Below are 20,970 nucleotides of genomic sequence, written 5' to 3' on the forward strand. Positions count from 1 at the left end.
TGTTGCTACCATCTGAAACTAACGAACAGAAGAAGATGCGGTACCGGAAACGGCTCCTCTTACCGTGGCTAGCCTAACGTGCTACTTTTTCCGGTCACGGATCCCGCGCGTTACCAGAAGACACGATCGGGCAGAACTACCAGAGGCAGTTTGTGTGGATAAACTCGTTTTAAGTGGACTCAGTGTAAACTTTCGGGATGTTTCAGTCCAGACTCGTCTCATGTTAGCGGGAATGCTAAAGGAAGTTAGCGTAGCTTGCTAACTAAATAAACGGAGGCGGAACTCCCACAGCGCTGGCCGGAGTAGCTTTACTAGAGAGCAAACTATTTTTCATCGACCAAACTATCCAGATAAACCTCTCAGAATAGACTATGTGCTGTTCTCTTTATCTGAAAAGGTTTGATATCTGAATGTTCTCCTGTTGTCCTGTGAAGCTAATGAAGCTAACTTAGCTTTGCTAGCTGGAAACACGCGGCCGTGAACGCAGCAGCACATCAGAGTGAGCCAACAGTTTAAACGGAGTGTGTCTGGAGGAAAAGTTGCTGTGAATCAGTAAAAATGTCTAAAGTCCAAACGCTGAGAGCTTTTGTGGAGCAGCGACTGACTGCGGCTGCTGAAGAGATAATGGAGCTGTTTGAAAGAACGATAGCAGAGTACGAGGAGGAACTTTGTCGACGAAAACTACTGGACGCTGTTTTCAAGCCTGAAGTCCGGTTACACAGAGCAGGTTCGACTCTTTACTGCTTATTCTCACTGCAAACTGCTGCAAACCTGCTGACATCCTCTGATTTGAGACAGAGTTCAACTTCTATCAGGACTCTCAACGTTTAATATATTAATGAAAGCCTTGAAAAGATTACAAACATAAGGTATGTTGGGCTTCAGTGTTTCTGCTGTATGTTTGGGGCAGTGCGACATAGCAGTCCAGCGGCCTCACAAGGTCACGTGATTTGTTCCGGGGGAACTGTTGTCCACGTTGTCATGTGATCTGACAGCAACGGTTAGTGGCGATCATGCATCTGTTCTCATTTAAAGTTTCCATTTTGAAGGAAGGTCAGTTTTACTGTGTTGAGTCAAGTGTCGTCTGATGTGAGACAGTTTTGTCTGTGTTGAAGCTCCAAATGAAAGTAGAAAACACCCGAAGATGATGAAGTATGTGCGGTATGGTTATCTGAAACCACTGAACTGATAGAAGATGTTGGCCGTGTCGCCCAGCCCTCATTACCACACTGTTATTTTATGGCGTTTCTGCTGTGATGAAATGCAAAGTGCACGATATGTTTGGAGTTTGTTTTAGTTTGACAGACTTCCAAATATGTTCAACATCTCTCCACATTGAAGAAAGCGGTGGTTTAAAAGTTAGCAGGAAATGACCGTTTTCTAAAAGGTGTGTGTGTGTTTCATGATCCTCCACAGACGTCCAGCAGCTGTTGGTGAGTCAAGAAGAGGATCCTCCTGAGCAGCAGGACTGTCTGGACAGTCTGGACCAGGAGGAGCCACCAGAGCTGCCACACATTAAAGAGGAACAGGAGGAACTGCGGACCAATCAGGAGGCTGATATCAGTAAGTTCACACTCAGTGTCCCTGTGAAGAGTGAAGAAGAGGTTGATGAAGAGAAACCTCAGTCCTCACAGCTTCATCAGAGACAAACTGAACAGATGAAGACAGAATCTGATGGAGAGGACTGTGGAGGACCAGGACCAGACAGGAACTTGAATCCAGATCATTCACAAGCAGCGACTCATGACACGACTTCAGACTCCTCTGAACCTGAGACGGACGACAGTTGTGACTGGGAACCTCCGTCAGGTTTAAAGCCTCTGCAAAACAATGAAGAATCTGGAAGTGATGTGGAATGTAATAGAGGAAAAACCTTAGTCAGCTCCGCTGAAGGGGCTACAAACTTGAGCCAAAAGGAAAATCTGCAGAAACACAATGGAATCCAAACAGGGGTGAAACCATTTAGTTGTTCTGTCTGTGGTAAAAGATTCACACATTGTAGAAATCTGAGACGACACTCAACTGTCCACTCAGGGGAGAAACCATTCAATTGTACAGTCTGTGGTAAAGGATTTGCACAAGAATCAGATTCGAGGCGACACTTGACTGTCCACACAGGGGAGAAACCATTCAATTGTACAGTCTGTGGTAAAGGCTTTGCACGAAATTCACATTTGAGACGACACTTGACTGTCCACACAGGGGAGAAAACATTTAGTTGCCGCGTCTGTGATAAAAGATTCACACAAAATGCAAGTTTGACCGTACATTTACGAATTCATACGGGAGAAAAATCTTTCAAATGCTCAGTTTGTGAAGCTAATTTTGGTTACAGAAGCAGTTTGTCCAAACACATGAGAATCCACACGGGCGAGAAACCTTTTAGTTGTTCAGACTGTGGTAAAAGATTCGCACTAAAATCAAATTTGACCCTACATTTACGAGTTCATACAGGACAAAAACCTTTCACCTGCACAATTTGTGAAGCTACCTTCGGTTACAGAAGCAATTTCAACAGACACATGAGACATCATAATGGGGAGAAACCATTTAGTTGTTCAGTCTGTGGCAAAGGATTTAGAGATAGGGGACTTCTGAGACGACACTCGACTGTCCACAAAGGGGAGAAACCATTAAGTAGCAGTGTTTGTGATAAAAGATTCACTCAACGTGCTCAAATGAAAAAACACAAGTGTGCTGGTGAGAGCAGTGGAAGTAAATGAAACTGCAGAGATGCTCGTCGAGCCAGCTTTTCCAGCAGGATTGCGACACTGAAAGCAAGATTTGGCTCAACGCTGATCATTTCAAAACTGTGAAATGGTCACTAATAAGTTGTACTTCATGGTTTCATCTGAGGTGAAGCCACACGGTCATTTTAACTCTGTTCTGTTTGTGTCTACATGTGCCTTTTGATGTTACATGTCGGGCTGTGTACGAAAAACAAGCTGCTTATCTGGACAGATAACTAAGTAAACTTTGTGGTGCTTGTCAGCCGTGACATGTTTCTCAACCATGAACAGATTGTTTACTGAATGTTGTGAGAGTTAAAAAAAAAAAAAACCCCACATATCTCAGTGCAGATCCAGCAGTGTGTCCGTCCCTCTTACAACTTTCTGAAGTGCTTTGGTTTCTTTTTTTTTTTTTTTTTTTACAAAACCTCATTGGTTTGCCAAACCATAAGGTCACTGTTTGTTGGGGACTACTCGACTTGATAAGTTGCGTAACTGTGTTGGCATCACTGGTTCAGATTGAAAAGGTTTTCATTTCTACTTTACAAATACATATTTTCATGTCAGCATCAACAATCGTGTCCTCCTCAGCTCCCTGCTCTGTGGTGTCCCCCAGGGGTTGGTCCTCGGACCAGTCCTGTTTCCTCCGGCTCATTTGTTCAGCTGCTTTCAGGACGTGTTATTTCACTGTTATGCTGATGATACACAGACCTTTTATCTGCTAAACCCAATAACCTCAACCAACTGTCTTCTGTCCGTGATTGCTTCGCTGCCACCAAAGAATAGATGTCCGTTAATTTCCTCTGCCTCAACTCTGACTCATTATTTGTCCTGCAGGTGATCAGTTTATGGGTCCATTTCACTCTAACATCACATCTACTGCTAAGAATCTCTGATCAGTTCATGACCTTTGACCCACATGTTGCTGAGCTCGTTCAGTCCTGTTTTCTGAAGCAGTCCGTTCAGAATGCAGCTGTCAGGCTCTTGACGAGAACCAGCCGACGTTCCCACATTACTCCTGTTCTTGCTTCCCTCCTTTGACTTCCTGTGAAATTCTGAGTAAACTACAAGATCCTGTTGATTAATCCTCTGGAATCATCTTCTCATCTATCAGATCTGCTGAATTTTCCTTAAAATGCATTTCTACAGGCAACCTTTTCATAGATGTTTGTTCTGGGCTTTGGTTTTTTTTTTGTTTTTGTTGTCTGGTCTGTCTCTCATTGTGCTGTGTTTTATATTGTATTTTTACCTTATTTGTTTATTCATTTTTATCTTTTAATGTGTGAACAGCACACAAAATTGCTGTATAAATAAAGCTTTTGTACCAATGATGTAACTCTGAAGACATTATTAAAAAAACACTGCTCCATGATATTAATGTGCACTGAACAGACTTTGTTTTCTGTTTCCATTTGGCCTAAAAGAAGGAAGGAGGTGAAAGCCAGTTTGTTGTTTCTCATTCACTGAAGCTGCCAAGACAATGGAGAGAAAAGGCAAAATGGAGGCAGCGCGAAAAGAACCAGAGCGGGAAACAAATCAGAAAAATATCTGCATGGACAAGAAAGGACATTTGTGTTAATCGTCATGATTATGTATTCTGTAAATATCTTCTTCACAAGCCACACATCATCCGAACAGACTGACACTAAGGTTTACGCTTCGGCGTAAACTAAGGTCTAGTTTTTCTTGTAGCGCTCACCACAGAAACTTTGAAAATGGCGGTGTTGTTGTGCTGCGATTGAACCGAAAATTACGTTCTGAACGAACCAATCACAGACCTCGACGTTCACGTCACAGGATTTTTTGGAGGTGCGCGTCAGGCCGTCGACGCGACGCAGAAGCGTAAACCAGGCTTAAAATGTCGTCTTGAAGGTAGACACTCAAGCTGTGTCCCAATTCAGGGGCTGCATCCTTCGGACGATGGATTTGAAGGCCGCTTACGTCATAACGCTGCGCGAAGGCTGTCCCAATTCGTCCAAATTCGAAGGATCCTCCAAATGCAGCCGACAAATGCGTCCTCCTTTTCCCTGTATTTGGAGGATGCGTCGCTACTATCCTTCACGGCCTCCCATATCCCAAGATGCTTTGCGCACCGATTGTTTTTTTTTTAATAATGGCGACCTGTTGATATGAGGAGCTCAGTTAACAGTTAGCCTTATTAAAACTCTTCACTTACAAATGTTACAAGCTCGCATGTCAACTGATATCTTATTTTGGGTGAATACTCGATTGTGATTGGCTGCAGGGTCTCCGTTAAAAAGAGTTGTAGGACAACTATAAAAAAGTTCCGGTCAAATAGCCTGATTGTTCTAAATTATTGCGCTGGCTCAAACGCTAGTTGGTAACCGTGGCAACAGAAACTCAGAACATACGTTATTTCACAGTTTATTTAACACAACGGCAAGACAGGAGACATAGTTTTCCTTTAACCACATTTAATGATCAGAGTGAATCGTGGATAATATTTCTTGCAATAAAAATGATTTAGGAAACTATCTGTGGACTTTGAGTCTTTGAAACAAAATTTGGCATCATCCTCTGGACACACACAAGCGGTAAGAGGTGCACTTGCCCTCTGAAACGATACTTTGTATCACGTAACATAACGTTAAGCAATCATGTCACTTCCCTCCACTGATTAGGTCTAATATAACAGTTGCGCCGTCCGACGCGAAGCTGTGAAGATATTCACATCAGGTGAATTTGTAAGTTGTATAATAGGCTACATTTCGCGCCTCTTACAAGCGATAGGAGCTGTACGGGCGCATCTCTGCACCCCGTACTTGTGTTTTTCCCGGGTTAGGAGGGAAGAAGTTATGACGTCGTGACGCAATCAGGAAATACTCCGAAGGCTAGACCGTCCCATTTACCGATAGTTGATGCGGCCGACGGAGGATCCTCCGCAGGACCCAGCCTCCAGAGACCGCGTAGGCTGGGTCCTCCGAAGGATGCAGCCCCTGAATTGGGACACACCTACAGACTCATCGTTGTCTCAGCAACACATTTTCTCGAGATGTGGAGCGAATGTTTTAAGTTAACAGATAATAAACAGCGACAAGATAAAGCGCAAACATGAGATTTGGACTGTGTGGAGGGTTGTCTTATTTTGACATGGACAAGCAGTAATCAATCAGTCATGTGTTTGTGTTAAAAATGGCCAAATAAAGATGGCGGAGCCGACGGCGTCCACTTAGGAGACCGGAAGTGTTTACCTTTCCATACCACTGGTGAAGCTTGTAATGGGTCATCTTGTTGTAATGGAGCATCTTTGTTAACATACTGACTCTTTCCGTTGTGTATGACGGCGTTACCGTAAAATATAATCGGAGTGAACCACCAGAGTCTGTATGTGTGGATAAACCAGTTTAAATTGGCTCTTTGTAAACATTTAACTCCTGATTCATCTCCTGTTAGCAGGAATGCTAAAGGAAGTTAGCGTAGCTTGCTAGCAGGATGTAGCCGGAGACAAAACTCGGCCACACAACGCGAGTCGGAGAAGCTTCGTAGAGACCAAACTGTATTTTCCACGGACTCAAAATGTCCAGATAAACCTGTCAGAACAGACTCTGTGCTGTTCTCTTTATCTGAAAACATTTAACATCCGAATTATGTCCTGTTGTCCTGTGAAGCTAATGAAGCTAACTTAGCTTTGCTAGCTGGAAACACACGGACGTGAACGCAGCAGCACATCAGAGTGAGCCAACAGCTTTAACGGAGTCTGGAGGAAAAGTTGCTGTGAATCAGTAAAAATGTCTAAAGTCCAAACGCTGAGAGCTTTTGTGGAGCAGCGACTGACTGCGGCTGCTGAAGAGATAATGGAGCTGTTTGAAAGAACGATAGCAGAGTACGAGGAGGAACTTTGTCGACAACGAAAACTACTGGACGCTGTTTTCAAGCCTGAAGTCCGGTTACACAGAGCAGGTTTGACTCTTTACTGCTTATTCTCACTGCAAACTGCTGCAAACCTGCTGACATTCTCTGATTTAGCGAAAGAAACCGTTCAGGCTCTGAGGGGAGTCTCATCATATATCATAACAACAGAGGAGTGACACAAAAAACACAAAACAGCAATGTGTAGACAGACACCAGACAAAGCACAGAAAAAAAGACTCACTGATGAAAGCCCATATACTATATATACCCATACAGCCTATGTACTGAGATGAAAACAGGAAGTTAAAGTCGTGTAAAGTGACCTCTGTGTAAAGTCGGAGCTCATGAGTTCAGCAGTCTTGCAGCCTGCAGGAGAAGCTGTCCCCGATCCTGGTGGTCTAGGACCAGATCCGGTTGGCCCTGTCCATGTTCCTCTGGGTGTAGAGGTCCTCATGAACGGCAGCTCCATCCTGGTGATGTGTTGAGCACTTTTCACCACCCTCTCTGGAGGATATATAAAACATATCTAAAATATATAAAGACAAATGTTAAATTATCTTCACACATGACTTCAAATGTAACAACGTATTTCATCGACAGCATAAATAAACCTGGAATATATGCAGCAAAATAGCTTCTCCGTATCATTTAGCATTAAAACACTTTTATGTCTTCGGCTGCGAAGTTTATCTGAATTTGGGACGAGTGAGTTTACATGAACATGAACCTGGAGTCACAGTTGCCTTGATCAAAGTTATTTTTTGGCGTTTCTGCTCTGACAAAAATGCAAAGTGCACACTTTGCTAAGTTCGTTTTAGTTTGAAAATATGTTCTACAATATGTTCAACATCTCTCCACATTGAAGAAAGCGGTGGTTTAAAAGTTAACAGGAAATGACCGTTTTCTAAAAGGTGTGTATGTGTTTCATGATCCTCCACAGACGTCCAGCAGCTGTTGGTGAGTCAAGAAGAGGATCCTCCTGAGCAGCAGGACTGTCTGGACAGTCTGGACCAGGAGGAGCCACCAGAGCTGCCACACATTAAAGAGGAACAGGAGGAACTGCGGACCAATCAGGAGGCTGATATCAGTAAGTTCACACTCAGTGTCCCTGTGAAGAGTGAAGAAGAGGTTGATGAAGAGAAACCTCAGTCCTCACAGCTTCATCAGAGACCAACTGAACAGATGAAGACAGGATCTGATGGAGAGGACTGTGGAGGACCAGGACCAGACAGGAACTTGAATCCAGATCATTTACAAGCAGCTACTCATGACACGACTTCAGACTCCTCTGAACCTGAGACGGACGACAGTTGTGACTGGGAACCTCCGTCAGGTTTAAAGCCTCTGCAAAACAATGAAGAATCTGGAAGTGATGTGGAATGTAATAGAGGAAAAACCTCATTTAGCTCTTGTGCTACAAGCCTTGGCTCAAAGAAACATCTGCAGAAACACAGTGGAATCCAAACAGGAGTGAAACCATTTAGTTGCTCAGTTTGTGGTAAAGGATACTATCATAAGAGCTCCTTAAAGGCACACATGAGACTTCATTTAGAAGGAAAAAGTTTCAGCTGCCCAGTCTGTAAAAAAGCTTTTCAGTCGAGAAGAGATGTTGTGAGACACATGAGAATCCACACAGGGGAGAAACCCTTCGGTTGTTCAGTCTGTGGTGTAAGATTCACACACAGCTCAAATTTGACCTCACATTTACGAGTTCATTCAGGAGAAAAACCTTTCAAATGCTCAGTCTGTGAAGCTAATTTCAGTCTCAGAGGCAATTTGCACAAACACATGAGAACCCACACTGGGGAGACACCCTTTAGTTGCCCTGTCTGTGGTAAAAGATGTGCACACAATTCAAATTTAACCTCACATTTACGAGTTCATTCAGGAGAAAAACCTTTCACATGCTCAGTTTGTGAAGCTAATTTCAGTTGCAGAAGCAATTTGTCCAAACACATGAGAATCCACACGGGGGAGAAACGTTCAGTTCAATTTGTGGTTTAAGATTTGCACATTAATCTCTGAGACAGCACAGTGGTGGACTGCTTTGGACCGGTGGGGGATGGACGATCCCCCTGCATTCAGCAGCATCAGCAACAGCATTCCACCACCACACCACTGTTATGTTCCTTTGTCAGTTCCATTTTGGAATCCAAGACTCTTCACATCGAGTTTGTCAAACGAACTGATCACATTCTGTTTTCCACAGTATCCCAGCTCTCTGGGAGTCCTGTGTATGTGGTATACATGTTAAGATGTAAGATTTGCTCACAGATCAAATCTGATCACACACTTACAAGCTCACACAGGAGAAAAACTTTTCAAATGTAGTTTTTGTAAAACAAGTTTTAGCTGCAGACGCCATTTGTTTCAACACTCCAGAATGTATTCTGGAGAGAAGCCCTGAAGTCGATCCGTTTGTGATTAAAGATTCTCTCGGCTTGGTAATGTCAAGAAGCACAAGTGTGGTGGTGAGAGCAGCAGAAATAAATGAAGCTGCAGTGATGTTTGTTGAGTGAAGTTCTTCCAGTGGAAGAAATTTCTTTCAAGATGGACACAAACCTGGAAATACAGGTTTGAATAGACGATAACAAAGGGTCGATTTCATCAGTCAGTGCATATGTTCATGTTCTTTGAGCGTGTGTGTGTGTGTGTGTGTGTGTGTCCTCAGTGAAGTGTGTCAGTCAGTTCAGTTTCTGTTCAGACTGACTGAGGGAGGTTTTTGTACGACTCTTTTTCACTGTGTGAACACATCTTGACTGTTGACGTAATGATAACTCTGACAGTAGTAAACTCCTGAATCTTCAGCCTGAACTCCACTGATGGTCAGAGTGAAGTCAATTCCATTTCCAGCTCCACTTCCACTCAGTCTGGAGGAGATTCCAGAAGGTCTGTCTGATGTAAAGTGGATCAGAAGTTTCAGCGCTTCTCCAGTTCTCTGATGGTACCAGGCCAGAAAGTATTGTGAACCAGAGTAGAGAGCAACCTTTGTATTGGCTTTACAGTCAATAGAAACAGTTTGACCCAGCTGCACTGTTTTGGCTGCAGGCTGAGTCAAGACCACATCTTGTCCATCAGACCCTGAAGAAAGAGAAGAAACACTGGACATGAGATGGTGAGGTGAAACTCAGCTACTGTCCAAATGATGTTCACATCACAGAAAAATGATTGTCCTCACCCTGAGTGAAGCAGAGGAGAGTCCAGATGAGGACGCAGGTCAGAGTCATGTTTTTGACGAGGAGGGTTTCTGTGTCTTCTGCTGTGATGAAGGACAGCTGTCAGTCCTCCAGCGTTCAGCTCTCAGGACTATAAAGTGTCCCAGAGCACTGGAGCATGGTGCTGCTGATGCAAAGTGGCTCTCTATGGAAATGCTCTGACTGCCTCCAGCAGGGACTGGTGGTCGTTCAACATGTGCTGTGATTCATTCTCTGTGGAGCTGATTTCTCTGAACTGTCATTTAAAAGTATAATAAACGTGAACCGAACTCATTTTGGAAGTTGGTGGCTCTCAGTGAATTTGTCCTGTCCGTCAGCTGTGTTTGACAGACTGATTTTGTTGCTGTTGTTCTTAAATGTCACACTTTAGGGTTTACTGGCAGATAAATGCAGCTGAGACGTCAAATCAGAGCAGTTCTCTGAGATTCTGTCACATTTACTAATTAACCAACACGACAGAGCAGGTCACGTCTTCAAAAACTGTTTCTTTCCACCACATGTATTTATTCTCTGCAGTCTGAGAAACAGCTTTTCACGAGTGCTGCAGAAATACCTCCTGACCGGTATGATGGTGATTTTCCTGATGTCCACTGGGTGGCAGCGGTGTCTCACTGAACTACATTCAGATTCAGAGAAATCCAACTTTTCTACATTGTGATGAACATTTCTGCAGATTTTTGTGAGGTTTTTCATCAGGACTTGGTTCTTGGAATAGTTATTAACTATTATTTAGATCTTTTTGCACTTTAAGGGTTGTTTAGCTGTGAAAAGGTTATTTACTTCACCTGTCTGGTTTGGCCCCGTTAGTGAAAGTACTAATACTACTATACAGAAATACTCCAAGGATCAGCCCAGCAGTAGAAGTTGAATTCATGGAAAATACACCTCATCGGCAAATCTAATTAAAGTATAAAAAATAGATATTCATCATGTAGAATAGCCACTTAGTGTTATTACGTAAATAAGATATTCTTGGATTGTTGTGAACTTCATGTATGAATCATGTAAACAGGGCAGGATGAACCCTCTCGTGGGTCTTTTTGGCAAATATGAGCTGTGGGTTCGTGTTTCTGTTTCTCCCACTCTGTTCACTCTGTTAGTGATTAGTTTGTGGTCACGGGATCAAAGGCGAAGAAGCACCTAAAACCTAAGACATGGATGAATCTTTGATCAGCAAAGGTATCCACCCACCCATCTGTCCATCCATCCATCCACCCATCTGTCCATCCATCCATCCATCCATCCATCCATCTGTCCATCCATCCACCCACCCATCTGTCCATCTGCCCATCCATCCACCCACCCACCCATCCATCTGTCCATCCATCCATCCCTCCATCCATCCATCCATCCATCTGTCCATCCATCCACCCACCCATCTGTCCATCCATCCATCCATCCATCCATCCATCCATCCATCCATCTGTCCATCCATCCACCCACCCATCTGTCCATCTGCCCATCCATCCACCCACCCACCCATCCATCTGTCCATCCATCCATCTGTCCACCCATCCACCCACCTATCTGTCCATCTGTCCATCCATCCATCCATCTGTCCATCCATCCACCCACCCACCCATCCATCTGTCCATCCATCCATCTGTCCATCCATCCACCCACCCATCTGTCCATCCATCCATCCATCCATCCATCTGTCCACCCATCCACCCACCCATCTGTCCATCTGTCCATCTGTCCATCCATCAATCATTTTGTAGGAATGACAAGACAAGATTTTAATTTAACCTCCACACTTGGCAAAGCTAACTGTTTATGCATCCAACACACTTTAGCACAGAAAGCACAAAGCTAATCTGGCTGCTTTGTTCTGTGCAGTCTACAGGATTTTAGACGTTTTCAGAGGCACTGGACCAGATTACTGCGCAGGACTCGAGTGTGACGGACACCATGAATCGAACAGAGGGTGGAACGTATGCAGAGCATTCAGCATGAACTCCCTCAAGAATAAATGTAATCCAAACCAGACTGTGATCTGAAATAATATTAATAATAAAATATTTGGAACAATTGTTGATTTAAACTTTCAGCCAAAAAGGAACCTCACACTGATTAATGATGGCGATGTTTCATACACACCTCTTCAGCTGTTGTTGAGCGATAGCAGTTTGCCCAACACTCAGAGATGCTGTGAGGATGAACAGCACGCAGGTCTCACATTAAGAGGAAGAATTGCTGAAATTATGATTTCAGAAGATCGACACTACAGGATTTTTGGATAAGAAAGGTATCAGCTTCTGATTTTTTTTTCACTTTCTAAATGTAGTTTTATGTAATGTGATGCACTCAGTTGAGTAAAACTCAGACTTAATAAATTATACTGGTGCCTAAAAATATTGTCAGTGAAAATATTTTTGTTGTCATTTAGTGTGAGTGCAGCTGTTGATTCAGATCAGTTCCTCTCCAGCTGAGGGAGGTTTTTGTACGACGTTGTATCACTGTGTGAACGAGCTGTAACCCTGCTGACAGTAGTAAACTCCTGAATCTTCAGTCTGAACTCCACTGATGGTCAGAGTGAAGTCAGTCCCAGATCCACTTCCACTGAAACGACCTGAAACTCCAGACTGAAGGTTTGTAGCTTGATAAATCAGGAGTTTAGGAGCTTCTCCAGGTTTCTGAAGGTACCAGTTGAGCCAGCCACTAACATCTGAACTGGTTTTACATCTGATGGAGACAGTCTGTCCTCTCAGAAGAGAGTCTCACCCTGAACGAGGAGCCCCAGGGTGGCCAGCAGTAGAATCAGTGAGCTCATGATTGTGCTGCCGGTGTGTCGGTGGCTCTGAAAGGCCTGGACAGACACTGATCAACACTGGCCTCTTAACGGCTGGCAGCAGAGAGGCAGGACACATATGCAAACACACAGAGTCAGTCAACTGGAGCTGTCCTCAACACATCATGCTGTTTCCGCCTCACTGCTGAGACCACTGACGAACAAATCATCTTCACGTAGAGTGAAGAAACACAGGATGCTGTTTAGAAACTGCAAATGAATCTTAAAAAAATTAAAAAATTAATCTGCTTGTGTCTACACTTGTTTGTTTGTGTGTGTGTGTGTGTGTGTGTGTGTGTGTGTGTGGACTGGGTGGTTCCTCCTCAATCACGGCTCACCTCCAGCTGATCCTCAAGCCAATCAGCCACCACAGCTGCAGCCGATCCATGAATCACCAGTCACAGGATAAATACTCGGTTCTCCTCACCAGTCGTCACCAGATTGTTGTTATCATGACCTGTTCAGGTTTAGCTTTCCCAGTAACTTGTTCGTTGCTCGAGTTTAAATCTTACTTTTCAGATCAATATCAGTTTGTTCATGTTGATGATGATTATTGAATGATGATTGATGAACGATTACCGGCCTGTTGCTCTAACCCCGGTAATCATGAAGTGCTTCGAACGGATTCTTCTCAGGTACATCAGAGACTTCATCCCCTCGGACCTAGACAGCCTTCAGTTTGCTTACAGAGGGAATCGGTCTACAGAGGATGCTGTCTCCATCACCCTGCACACAGCCCTGACCCATCTGCAGCAGCCCAACACCTATGTCAGGATGCTATTTGTTGACTTCAGCTCAGCTTTTAACACCGTCATCCCAGACAAGTTGGCGCTGAAGCTACACGCGGTGGGTCTGCCTGCGTCACTGTGCCACTGGATTGGAGACTTTCTCACCAACAGGCCTCAGGTGGTGAGAATAGGGAACACAACATCATCCCCTCTGGTCCTCAGCACGGGCACGCCACAGGGTTGTGTGCTCAGCCCAGCCCTCTTCACCCTGTTCACACATGACTGTGCTGCCATCCACCACACGAACACAGTCGTGAAGTTCGCGGACGACACTACAGTAGTGGGTCTCATCTCGGACAACAACGAGACCCACTACAGAGAGGAGATTCACCAGCTCACCCAGTGGTGTTCAGCCAACAACCTGGTTCTGAACACAGGGAAGACCAAGGAGGTCATTGTGGACTTTAGGAGGTCCAGGAAGACGGATCACGCCCCCCTCCTCATGGACGGAGAAGTGGTGGAGCGTGTGGACAACATCAAGTTCCTGGGCCTCCACATCACATCTGACCTCTCCTGGTCCATGAACACCTCCCGCCTGGTGAAGAAGGCACAACAAAGGCTTTTCTTCCTCAGGAAACTGAAACGGGCTGGACTTTCCTCTCGGCTGCTCGTGAACTTTTACAGGGCCACGATCGAGAGTATCCTCTGCCTCAGTGTGACAGTGTGGTATGGCAGCTGCACGGCACAGGAGAGGAAACAACTGGCACGGGTGGTAAAAACTGCGCAAGGCATCGTGGGCTGCCCCCTTCCTGACCTGGACTCTATATATGCAGGCCGGGTCAAGAAGAGGGCAAGATCCATTGCCACGGACCCCAGCCACCCGGGCCACAGACTGTTTGTACCGCTTCCATCAGGAAAGCGGTACAGGACTATACGAACAACCACCAACAGACTGAGGGACAGCTTCTTCCCCAGAGCTGTCAGGGCTATCACCCCCTGCAGCACCTCACACACACCTCACCACCCCGCAGCAACACCCACACACTCATCCCCCCCCCCCCCCCCCTGCAGTCACACACGCACATCTACACACACACACACCCATTCCCCCGCCGCCTCAGTCACTCCCACCAATTGGAGGGAGAGACTGTGAGAACATTTCTTTTGCACACTCGCACCTTCTGTGTACTTAACATTTAAGTATACACACAGTATCATTGCATTTTATGTATATTGTATATACGTTTTAAATGCTGACTTTTTATGTCCTTTGGTTTTGTTTATCTTATTTGTGAATTTATGTTATCTGTGAGTTTATTTTATTGTGAGTTTATTTTATTGTGAGTTTATTTTATCTAGATGTGTTTCATCTTATTCTATTTTATCTTATTTTATTATCTTTTCTTTTTCACACGGGGGTTGCAACAAAAATTTCATTGACATGGCTATGCTCAATGACAATAAAAGCAATCTTGAATCTTGAATCTTGAATCTCTTGATTCTGTGCACCACAAAGGTTCTGTGCTTGGACCATCACTGTGCAACCTATGTGTGCTTCCTTCAGGCAATATTATGAGGACCGACTCCAGAAATTTAATTTACTCTGCAGATGATACCCATTTTTATTCATCAATGAAGCCAGATGCAACCAATCAACCAATCAAAGTTTATTAAACTTCGAGCATGTCTGATGGACATAAAGATCGATATGATGTGCAACTTTCAAACCAATTCAGACAATCTAGTCCACCCATTTGTTTGGGCCATGGTCTTTGATGCTGAACTTAGTTATAAAACTTCATAACTGGAGCGAGAGCTTTCAGCTGTCAATATCCTGTCCTGTGAAACCATCTTCCAGGCTCGGTCTGGAAGGCAGACACCTGTTCAACGTTTAAGAGTAGCCTTAAAATTTTCCTTTTTGATACAGCTCACAGTTAGGGCCGGCTCACGCTTGTCTTGGACAGGCCCCTAGTTATGCTATTATAGGATTAGACTGCCAGGTAACATCCCATGATGCACTGAGCTACTCTCTCCCTCTCCATCTTTATGGACTCATGTCCCATTAATGCATGTTAACAACATGGCTTCGTCCACACGCTCTTTGTGCTTTCTCGTGTTGCACCACAGCCATCATCAAACTCAACCTTCATTTTGAGCTCAACTATGAACCTGTGAAGTTTTGTGACGGCATCTTTTAAGGTTGTGACACTATCGAGTTGACAAAACCTGTGCAAAAAACAGAAAGCCAGAAAAACAACTGACAAATGACTGAAAATCACCTCAGTGGTAGTTCCTGCTACAGTAGGTGTCTCCAGGACTCTTGTTGACCAGGGATGCTTGTTAACTGATGGCTCAACATTCTGCTGCCTGTGCTGGTGTCATCTCTGTATCAGGGTCTATTCGGGTCAGATCTAGCTTTTCTTGAGTCCCTGTCAGATTTGACCTCTCTTTTTTTAAGAAAGGAATTCATGCCTGTCAGCCTCTTGTAGGTTTACCACAAGTCTGATGCAGATCAGGTCCAACTTTCTGGACCTGTAAAGACACAACAGTTTGTTCAGTGACATGTACTGTATGAACTGTGGCCCAGAAAACATGATGTTTGTGACAGTGGTTCTGCCAAAGACAAGATTTGTTGTATTGCAGAGCTTTCTGTGTGATGTGTGGACATTGATGTTTCATATATTGTGAATTTGGATTGTGTCTCTCCATCAGTGGAGCTGACTCTGCTGCTGTTGTGATTTTAATGGTCTGACTGGGCTTCTTCACTGGAACTGTTCTCTTCATTTGTGGAAACTTTCAGGTTGTTGAGGTGAACTGTTTGAACTTCAGGAGGAAAACTGGTGGAGACACAATGAACACATCAGTCAGCTGTGTGTGTGTGGGTGTGTGTGTGTGTGTGTGTGTGTGTGTGTGTGTGTGTGTGTGTGTGTCCCCTCAGTGAAGTGTGTCAGTCTCTGCTGTAGCTTCCAGCTGCAGCAGTCAGTTCAGTTTCTGTTCAGTCTGACTGAGGGAGGTTTTTGTACGACTCTTTTTCACTGTGTGAACACCCACTGACTGTTGATGTAATGAAGACTCTGACAGTAGTAAACTCCTGAATCTTCAGCCTGAACTCCACTGATGGTCAGAGTGAAGTCAGTGTTTGATCCACTGCCTGTAAAACGAGCTGGAATCCCTGATGCTCGACTGCTTGCACGGTAAATGAGCAGTTTAGGAGCTTCTCCATCTTTCTGTTGGTACCAGGATAAATAGCTCCCACCATAAACCTTGGGACTGGTCTTACAGCTGATGGTGACGGAGCCTCCCAGAGCAGAGCTCACTGCTCCAGACTGAGTCACTGTGATCTGACCTCTGGACTCTGAGGACACACACACACAAACATAAAGCAGCGTCACAGTTTGGTCGGCTTCATTTCAGACGGACGGATGTTCGTAGAGGACTTTGACTCTCTGGACTTTACCTGTGAAGCAGCAGCAGAGGAGAGTCCAGATGAGGACGCAGGTCAGAGTCATGTTGTTGATGAGGAGGATTTCTGTGTCTTCTGTTGTGACGAAGGACAGCTGTGAGTCCTCCAGCGTTCAGCTCTCAGGACTATAAAGTGTCCCAGAGCACTGGAGCATGGTGCTGCTGATGCAAAGTGGCTCTCTATGTGCCATTTGTAACTATTAATCATTTGCACTGAAACCTGACTGTTGTCATGGTTCAGCAGTGATGCCTGTCTGCTGCCATGGTTACTGGGCTGGGAGAGGGAAGTGAAACTCTGAAGACCAGTTTCATCCAAAGATGGAGCGTCTTCAACATGTGCTCTCTGTCTCTGCAGTGGGTCGAGTCGCCCCCACCCTGACGGTGCTGCCCCCCTCCAGTGAGGAGCTGGAGCAGGGGAAGGCCACACTCATGTGTCTGGCCAACAAGGGCTTCCCCTCAGGCTGGAGTCTGTCCTGGAAGGTGGACGGCAGCAGCAGCAGCAGCTGGGAGGAGAGCAGGAGCCCCGGGGTGCTGCAGAAGGGTGGCCTCTACAGCTGGAGCAGCACCCTGAGGCTCCCTGCAGACCAGTGGAGGAAGGTGGGCTCTGTGACCTGTGAGCAGGGTTCTAAATTAACTTTTTTGATCACCAGCCAATGTGGCTGGTGATCTTCTAAAGTTACCAGCCAATCAGAATTTCCACTAGCCAAATTTTTTCCCGGTGAAAATAAGAGAGATTATGAGTGCCACAGAATGCATTTGATCATTTTATTTACATTATTGGCATGAAAAATGCACAGAAAGTACAACACATGAAACAAAATATAAACAGAAAGTGCAAATATTTAATTTATACAAACAAAAAATGCTGTCAGATTTATTATTTTCTAAAAGACATTTTTAGTATCATTACATTCCTAATAAAATGTATTTTTCCTTTCAACTTAAAGTGTTTCTGCTTTCCTTCTTTAATAAGAAATATATATAAGTAACAGCCATGACTTAAACACTTGCAAAAAATTGCATTGGTAATAAACTGAATTATGTATGTACAACTAGAAAACACAAACAGTGCAGCAGTCAGTACTGCAGACTCCTTCGGCTCTCCTGATGACTTCGGGCACTCTCATGGTCCTTTACTGCCTCCACTTTAAAATTATTAGTCCCCACCACAAAATTATTCGTCTTGTTTTTTTCTTTCGTGTACAGGCGGCAGTCCTTACAAAACATGACGGCATTTTCGTGATCAAACACAAGCCATTCACGACCTGTCAGCCATTTAGCGTTAAACTTTCTTTTCTTCGTTTCGCACGCTTTGTCGACATTCTCATCCCCTGCCTCCTTCCTCTTCTCCCCCCAGACGTCTGTCCCAACCACCGCAGCATTTAGTCTAACTTTACTTTTTACTTTTAGCTAGCTCACGCTCCTTTTTTACAGTTTATACGCCGCCGTTCATTCTTCTTCTTCTTCTTTGTGTTTGCGTTTCCGTGGTTTCTCGCGCCGGTTGCACTACAGACTGTAGTGTGCCTGCACACAGCCAATGGGCGTCTTGTACGTCATCACGTAGCATTACGACAGTGTTCATGGGAAATGTAGGACGGACTGTCCGGGGGACAAATGACCAAGAACTGTAGAGCGCTCTGACTGACATGATTGCCTAATGCATTACCGGCCAAATTGGCTAGTAAGTTTTTATTTACACCTGCCAATATGAATTTTAACCCGCATTTGGCGGGTTGGCGGGTGTTAATTTAGAACCCTGCCTGTGAGGCCACCCAGGGCTCCCAGACTCCCCTCTCAGAGACACTGAGGAGAGACCAGTGCTCCCAGTCCTGACCTGACTCACTGGGACTGTGCTGCTGGTTTCACTCTGCTTCTGCTCTCACTCTGCACTCTCTGTCTCTGTCTTTCATTTTTACAAATAGAAATATTCACTAGATTGTTTCAACGTTTCAATATTATTTCAGTGTTGGCAGATAATAAAGACGTGTTCTTCAAATCACTTGTTTGAAAATGTTTTATTGTCAAAGTGTCTCCATAAATGTTCTTTTAATAGTGTCATTGATTCTGTTTCATCTGACCTTCAAGTTAATCTTCAAAAGAAATGAAAAAAATTTCTACATCTGAAATGAATAGCAGTGTATCATCAGCATAAAGAGACACCAAACGATTGTGATCTTAAATTTAAGCGTGAAACTATTTACAAACTGCTTCTGCTGAAGATCCACAACCACAAAGACAAATGAAAGATGACAAAAGACTGAAAGTGTTACTGAATTACACACTCCATCAAACCTTTTGGTTCAATCATAAAAGATATTTTTGTTATAATAAAAATATATAAAATGAAAAAAATGTGTTATATAGGTGATTAATATTTTAACACCATGACTGAAATGATTCTGAGATAAGATTTTATAATTTAAATAATGACTTTTTGAGTTTCTATGAAAGTTGGTCAGAGATAAAACTTTTTTTTTTTTTTTTTTTTTATAAATTTAGTGTCTAAATGTCATTGTACTTCAGGAAATAAACAAAACCTTTCGTGATATAAAGTATATTTAATCAACAAATATTGAAAGTTAATTATTATTAATCATTTATTTTTAGTAAAAGCTTTAGTTTTAGTGTGAGTGCAGCTGTTGATTCAGATCAGTTCCTCTCCAGCTGAGGGAGGTTTTTGTACGACGTTGTATCACTGTGTGAACGGGAAGCTGTTACTCTGCTGACAGTAGTAAACTCCTGAATCTTCAGTCTGAACTCCACTGATGGTCAGAGTGAAGTCAGTCCCAGATCGACTTCCACTGAAACGATCTGAAACTCCAGACTGAAGGTTTGTAGCATAATAAATCAGGAGTTTAGGAGCTTCTCCAGGTTTCTGAAGGTACCAGCTGAGAACGTTACTAACACTTGAACTGGTTTTACATCTGATGGAGACAGTCTGTCCTGGAACAACAGACTGAGACTCAGGAGACTGAGTCAGGGTGATTTGTCCTGATGAACCTGGAAAACATGAACAAGAGGAGAAGGGTTATTGAGACAAATCCAGCTTGGAGAAAGACGATCACCATCAGAACAGAAGAGTATCATTTCTTTAACGTGGAGAATAGATGGAAGAAGGTAAATGCTGCTTGTTTCAGTGTTTCTCCATCACAGCAGAACATGACTGTGGTGAACCTGCTTCTGGCATCCTGAAGCCCAGGTTTCAGAAGAGAGTCTCACCCTGAACGAGGAGCCCCAGGGTGGCCAGCAGTAGAATCAGTGAGCTCATGATTGTGCTGCCGGTGTGTCGGTGGCTCTGAAAGGCCTGGACAGACACTGATCAACACTGGCCTCTTAACGGCTGGCAGCAGAGAGGCAGGACACATATGCAAACACACAGAGTCAGTCAACTGGAGCTGTCCTCAACACATCATGCTGTTTCCTCCTCACTGCTGAGACCACTCAACTACTTATTTACAACATGTGGAGGATATTTATTTTGACTGTGATTAGTCATATTAATATTGATGCAGGTTGAACACGTTCAGGTGTTTGTCACTTGCAGATACTTTCAGTAGTGATGAGGGATGAGGGGATGCTGAGGCTGAGCGTCTCAGATACCATGCTCATGGAAGGTCTTGGACATGTGAGCAGAGTCAGAGAAGCTGGAAGTCTTCATCAGTGACAGTTGGACAGATGTCTTTGTCTCAAGTTCATGTAGTGACAGCTGTGAGCAGTAATGTGAGTTTTCTGAAGGTCTTCATGCTGCATGTGTTCTTACAGATGTTCTATCCACATGTATATATGCAGCTTTAGGTATAAACACTGTATATATGTAGATCTGATGACATCAGGGAGGTCACTTGTGTTTGTTGTCTTGTCATGACTCCCTTTGATATCGATCCTTTATTTAAGTTCACATGTTTAAAACAGTGTTTTGTTTGGTTTGAGGGATGTTCAGGTTTTGTTTGGGTCACCGTTCATCATGATGTTTTCTGAAGCTGATCTGTGCCTTCATGTTCTTTTAACAGGAAGTCGTTGAGATAGCTGTGATCCAGTCTGAAAGTGAGGTCAAAGGTCACGACCAAGACTTTTCCTATAATGAGATATGAATGGATGGTGAGAAACTGTGATGGAGGAAGTCATTTGATTTACACTGAGATTTTTATTGTCATTGAACTTTTTCAACTTTT

General features: G+C 44.0%; 2 protein-coding genes, 1 pseudogene and 1 gene segment (V, D, J or C); 3 read left to right on the forward strand and 1 right to left on the reverse strand.

The window, feature by feature from the left end:
* Window positions 1–49: 49 nt before the first annotated feature.
* On the forward strand, window positions 50–4,288 carry LOC143334999 (uncharacterized). The gene is made up of 2 exons (XM_076754088.1): window positions 50–727; window positions 1,417–4,288. Exons 1-2 carry the CDS (start codon window positions 559–561, stop codon window positions 2,721–2,723), a joined length of 1,476 nt encoding a protein of 491 aa, XP_076610203.1. The 5' UTR covers window positions 50–558; the 3' UTR covers window positions 2,724–4,288.
* A 1,541-nt stretch (window positions 4,289–5,829) lies between these two features.
* On the forward strand, window positions 5,830–8,968 carry LOC143335005 (uncharacterized). Its single transcript, XM_076754099.1, has 2 exons — window positions 5,830–6,650; window positions 7,543–8,968. The coding sequence occupies exons 1-2, from the start codon at window positions 6,479–6,481 to the stop codon at window positions 8,604–8,606; spliced, it is 1,236 nt and encodes a 411-aa protein (XP_076610214.1). The 5' UTR covers window positions 5,830–6,478; the 3' UTR covers window positions 8,607–8,968.
* Window positions 8,969–9,339: 371 nt separating this feature from the next.
* LOC143335225 (immunoglobulin kappa variable 1D-33-like) lies at window positions 9,340–12,996 on the reverse strand. The segment is given in 3 exon segments: window positions 9,340–9,455; window positions 12,375–12,502; window positions 12,947–12,996. Coding segments are annotated over 3 exon segments (294 nt in total).
* A 3,762-nt stretch (window positions 12,997–16,758) lies between these two features.
* LOC143335226 (Ig kappa-b4 chain C region pseudogene) lies at window positions 16,759–18,751 on the forward strand (annotated as a pseudogene).
* The last annotated feature ends 2,219 nt before the right edge of the window (window positions 18,752–20,970 follow it).

Source organism: Chaetodon auriga, chromosome 17 (genome assembly GCF_051107435.1).
Source record: "Chaetodon auriga isolate fChaAug3 chromosome 17, fChaAug3.hap1, whole genome shotgun sequence".
Lineage (NCBI taxonomy): Eukaryota > Metazoa > Chordata > Actinopteri > Chaetodontiformes > Chaetodontidae > Chaetodon > Chaetodon auriga.